The sequence below is a fragment of the Tachypleus tridentatus genome, chromosome 3 (assembly GCF_004210375.1).
Source record: "Tachypleus tridentatus isolate NWPU-2018 chromosome 3, ASM421037v1, whole genome shotgun sequence".
NCBI classification, from domain to species: Eukaryota; Metazoa; Arthropoda; class Merostomata; order Xiphosura; family Limulidae; genus Tachypleus; species Tachypleus tridentatus.
This window is the reverse complement of record NC_134827.1, coordinates 60,620,066-60,626,065: the sequence shown is the minus strand read 5'-3', so window position 1 is coordinate 60,626,065 and position 6,000 is coordinate 60,620,066. Positions and strand designations below refer to the sequence as shown.

Here is a 6,000-nt window from a genome sequence, read left to right as displayed (position 1 = left end):
AAGGAATCAATAATAATTCTGTAAAACTTTACAAATATATCCAGTTCAACTGGTTAATGACGAGTGCATTCAACAAAGTGTCACCAGAGGGCACAACTAAACGTATGGAGGGCTGAACTTATATTTCGATACTAAACAGACGGCCATAATGGACGAATACACAATAGTATCACAAAATAGAGAGCGTATTTCTGGGTTGCCATGTCTTATCATGTCGGTAAATAATTATTTAAATCGTCCTAAAAAGAATGTTTAACACTAAATAATTTATAATTAATCCGTCCTTGAGAGGGCGTTTTAAACAAAGTAATTGAGTAATTTATAATTAATTAATTTAATTATTTATAATTGGCTAATTAACATACTTATATATTATTACCCACATAATACTTACCGCTGTACTAGTGGGGGTTAGTTGATAAGGTGAAGTCGTTTGTAGTGTATTTTGCAACCCCTTTGTTTTAAAAAATGCTAATAAAAACATATATTCATTCCCGAATGTTATCTCTATGTAATCTTACTCAGCAAGACAGTAAAATATGTTGAATATGTTCCTCGTTTCGGTAAAGTGCATCAAAATCCCAAATGTATAAAAACGTTTTTTCAGTACGGGTACATCTCTTAACGTGTTTGATTATTTTATCACTAGATGGCACTGCTCATCGTACTTTCAGAACTTTTTATATTCGAAAAACTGTATATTGCCTACCTGCTCGTTCCGTTCTGTTTGAAACATTGGCGAACGTGACTGCACACAATGTGGGTGTAATTACGGATATGGAAGCTTGAACAGGAATTTGACTTCTTGGGTTACGATGTTAGATTAGAAATTATTTCGAAGAAAAACAGTTTTTGAGGGGGGAAAAAGTTACAATTTGTTATAATAAAACAGTTGGAGTCTGACAAAAAATATCCAAACAAGGGATACCTAATTCAAACAAAGTGTGGTATAATTTATGTGAAGGCCCTTGAATCTCTGTGCTCATTGAATTGTAATAAACTATCTCAAGTTCACATAACGCGCGTATGAGCTTTCAAACAATGGACTAAAGCGTGCATAATAGAAGTTCTTACGAAGTACATATAATAATAAACATCTACGTAAGAAAGTCGTTTATAATCATGAATATACATACGATTGATCAGTTTATCAGTGTTTATCTGATTATCTGCCACGGTTTTGCACTTTCTTTTGGAGAGCAAGCAAGTAAGTAGACCTTAAATATTACGTATCCAAAAGTGTATTGTGCTAACAAAACAAGACAGTAATTAACCTGGCTGTCGTATTTATGTTGTTGTTAATGTAAGACCGAAAACATTCCATTATTTTTAGAATATTCCGATTTTAAGGTTTGATTTTTCTAACGAGTTTATATCTTGTTTTTGTTGTTGTTGTTCTTTAACCTGTGGAAAATCTGACGCAGCAAAAACAAATACAATAAAAGCACAACGTACGTTGTTGATATATACCTTTTGTTCTGGTTCTTGTAAACCACTATTGTATATGAATATTGTTATAGTGATTGGTTTTGTATAGAAAAGGCATATTTCTCACGTTCCTCTGGAACTGCCTTAATTTACTGTATTATCGTGTATTTTATCGTATTGGTGGTCTTTTTGCAGAAACATATATTGCTCTTAACCCTAAGACTGCAGATGAGTTCTATATCCTCATTTTAGACACATTTTTCTTTCTCTTAACCCTAAGACTGCAGATGAGTTCTATATCCTCACTTTAGACACATTTTTCTTTCTCTTAACCCTAAGACTGCAGATGAGTTCTATATCCTCACTTTAGACACATTTTTCTTTCTCTTAACCCTAAGACTGCATATGAGTTCTATATCCTCACTTTAGACACATTTTTCTTTCTCTTAACCCTAAGACTGCAGATGAGTTCTATATCCTCACTTTAGACACATTTTTCTTTCTCTTAACCCTAAGACTGCAGATGAGTTCTATATCCTCACTTCAGACACATTTTTCTTTCTCTTAACCCTAAGACTGCAGATGAGTTCTATATCCTCACTTTAGACACATTTTCTTTCTCTTAACCCTAAGACTGCAGATGAGTTCTATATCCTCACTTTAGACACATTTTTCTTTCAAAGATTTAAACTTAAAATTACTTGTGGGTTCATAACTTGGTTGTGTACAGCGTCCCTAACAACATTTATAAGTTGTATGAAAACACTATTGATAACGTACGTGATCTTCCTAATTACTGTTGGAGTGTCTTACGTTTCTTACATGAGAAAATGACTGATTTAGTTAAGTCTACTTCATAGGCAAAAAACATATAATTATTCAACAAGGTTCAACACGATGCCCTCTACTGTAAAAATTAGACGGTAGGTATAGGTTTAATCAGACTTCCTGAACATTATCCACTCTGATTAATCATTTCTTTTCTAAATCTGTTCCTGCCTTCTCATAAGAAGAATTCAATCTATGTAAATTGGCCTGCAAGTCTTTTCAACGGATATTACTTTAGGTTAGATTACTTTTAAGACGTTTACGTGTATATTCCGGCATTGATTCTGGGAAGTTTGGGTAAAAGTAACTTTTCGTGCAACGTAGTTTTTGTTGAGTAATGGGGTTACTTTTTTACGATGACAGTGATTAGCACAATGTAAGAGAAACTCTGTTAGTTAGCACAATACGTGAAAATTTAATTTGTTTGGATCGCTGTATTATACAAGTGCTGTTGTTGAACTATTTAATAACCCGTTATTTATTTATTTCAAACGACACAAATAGTTCAGTATACCGAATATATACAATAATAAGTTATATTAGATATCTGTGTAAGGTGAACAAAAATCAGTTACGTGTATGAACATTCAGTCTATTTTGAAGTCATAATTTTAACGCATTGGACGTTAAAAAATAAGAATATATAATTCTGATTTGTTCCTGCCTATAACTACTTACACATTGTGTGAGTTGAACGAGTTGTCCTCTTTTCAAAGTTGAAAACTAGAGTAACATCGTGCTTATCTTGAAAAAAAAATATGTTTTTCCTTTGCTAACTTGATTTGGCTATAAGTTTATTTTTTTGCAAAGTTCTACTCTCAAATTTCAATCACCGATATATGTTTATTACCAACGTCATCAAAAAGAGAAGTTCTCCTTTGATTAACCCTCAGCCTTCTACTGCTTTAAAAGTGTTTAGTCAGTAATTAATAATCCTACGTGGTGAAAAACAGAAGTCCTTTTCTGATTCAGCCTTAGGTTTATAATGCTTTACAAGTGCTTACTCAGTAATTAGTGGCCTTATAAAATCTTAAAGCTCATTTGGAGAAAACTGAGAAGCTCCAAAACTGTCAGAAACTCCAATCATGACGCATGACACACCGACGTGTTTGAAATTCAAACTATGTCTATTTACATATATTTATCTTTGTAATGTAGTCACCATAATATTATCCATTACAAGGGAACTGCCTTCACAAATACGCTCATTGTTTTATTTACAATAGAAAGAGACAACGTCCGTATTATACCAATGAATTAGAGCGTATATTGAACTCTTCGGTCGACTCAACGTATTCAGTATTTAAATATAATATTTATTATAATGGTACGTAATAAGTTCTTCACCAAAAAAATACATTTAAGTTCTTTAAAATACAATTGCTTTTACTCATTATAAGTTACTTGTTTAATATCAAAGAAAATATCTGTTTTATAAAACATCAAATATTTCCCTAATGAATTGAAACTGACTGAATTATTTTGTATACATGTAAACACGAAATATTCCAAACCACGTAAATACAATAATTAAATTATTTTTTGTACTGTGTCTGTTTAATTAAATCTCTTGGTGTGTCAACGTTACTTTTTCAGATGTACAACGCCAAAAATCGGGGTTCGATTGTTTGTTTCGAATTTCGCACAAAGCTACACGAGGGCTATTTGTGCTAGCCGTCCCTAATTTAGCAGTGTAAGACTAGAGGGAAGGCAGCTAGCCATCACCACCCACCGCCAACTCTTGGGCTACTCTTTTACATATATATTATCGTATACATTTCCAGGTAGTTTAAGACAAGAAACACCTTCACTCGCTATCTGTTTAATACGTAAATCCTAATAATGCATCTGTAAGTTAGGTTTTTTAAAGTTAATGTAAGAGCAACTGGTTTGATCTTTTAAGGGGATGTTGCAAACATGAGATGGTTGTTATTTCTATTCTGTGCAGTTAGTATTAAACATTAACGTACCACTGAATTTGTATGTATTAGGCCGTCCAATGAATATTCAAATTGTTACATCGCTCATTCCCAGAAGAAACATTAATGTCTAGATGTTGTTACTTTAAAATGAAAGCACTAAAATAGATAAATACACTACGCTCTGCCATGCCTGAGAAACAATGGCACCTAAGATACGTCACGTAGCAGGAACTGTGTAAAACATGAAGGGTCAAGTGTAGTGACATATTTACCAAATTAGCTCACAATCTCTAGCTTGACCAATCATTGTATATTGTTTAATAGTGGGCTTCCTTACACGTCCGAATGTGTTGTTTTGTTCTTTGTTTTTACCTAGATAAAATACTAATTTAAAAAGAGAAACCTCACAATAATGCACCCATTAATACTTTGTACTCAAAACTGTTTCAAATTCGAGATACCGTAAATTAGTGTTACTAATGAAATGCCCACGATTTCTGAAGCGAAGAACATTCTTATACATCACTAGTTATGTATTCATTCACCACACATACACAGCAAGCATGAGTTGAAACTAAATATACAACCAGTTAACTATCTTCGTTACTCACCTGTTTGTAACTGTAAACTCAGAAACATCTAACCGAGTTAGGCCTAGATCATATAATCAGGCACAGATGAAGACTCAGTCGATCCACAATTAGGGAGGTTGATGCAAAATAAACACAAGAAGGAGGGGTGGAAATTTGCGGTAAATACATGAAACCATACAAATGTGTAAAACTTCATGTCAAAAAACACCCTGTAGTGACTTAATTATTGCATACACTCGATAAATAAATAGAAATACAATTCATCTTCTGAGTCTCGATACATAAATTAACAAAAACATCGTAAAATTTTTATTTGTCTTGTTTAAAATTATAATTATCTCTGTTAATTAAGTCGATATATCTGCATGAAACGAAACGTGTAAACATTTTGTCTATTTCTATCTCTACTTACTTATCAGTCGCCACATGTTTAGAAACATACGTGCATGTCTGAAGAACTTCCTGAAGGTTGGGTTATTGTACGAAAGATATACTGAATCAGATTACAAGAGCATATAAGCTACACGTAGAGTAGCCTCAAACATTGGTTTGTCTTGCAGCGCAAAGATACGCCAGGTTATCTGTGCTCTGTCATTCGAGAGTATCGAAACTCGAGTTTAGCGTTATAAACCACCACACTTACCCATGATTCACTACGGAGATCCCAGGAAGTGCAGTATAATTTTATTCATTGTGATTGTTAGCGTTGAAATTAAAACGTTAGCTAGACTTTGATCAGTGAAATATTTTGACATTTAATGTCCATCTGCTTTGGGCCCGGCATGGCCATGCGTGTTAAGGCGTGCGACTCGTAATCTGAGGATCGCGGGTTCTATCCCGGTCGCGCCAAACATGCTCGCCCTTTCAGCCGTGGGGGCGTTATAATGTGACGGTCAATCCCACTATTCGTTGGTAAAAGAGTAGCCCAAGAGTTGGGGGTGGGTGGTGATGACTATACCTTCAAAATACCTTCCCTCTAGTCTTACACTACTAACTTAGGGACGGCTAGTACAGATAGCCCTCGTGTAGCTTTGTGCGAAACTCAAAAACGAAACAAACAATACTGCTTCACAGTTATTTGATTGCTACATATACATGGGGAACTTTGCAATGGAGACTATCTTGCAATCTGACAACGTGAACCAATGACACGCTGATAAAAGCAGCCTCAGTGGAGCAGGGTTTATAGAATTGCTCTTACGAACATACAAATTTCTTTTACGTATCGA

General features: G+C 34.2%; 1 protein-coding gene across 4 annotated transcripts in view; it reads left to right on the top strand.

Annotated features, from left to right (window-relative positions):
- The first annotated feature begins 749 nt into the window (after positions 1 to 749).
- Positions 750 to 6,000, top strand: part of LOC143246952 (protein turtle-like) — a 96,848-nt gene continuing 91,597 nt past the window's right edge. For all 4 annotated transcript variants that reach the window (XM_076494220.1, XM_076494221.1, XM_076494222.1 and 1 more), the window contains exon 1: positions 750 to 1,207. In XM_076494220.1, coding sequence (XP_076350335.1) covers positions 1,123 to 1,207 — 85 coding nt within the window. In that variant the 5' untranslated portion in view covers positions 750 to 1,122. The remainder of the gene's footprint in view (positions 1,208 to 6,000) is intronic.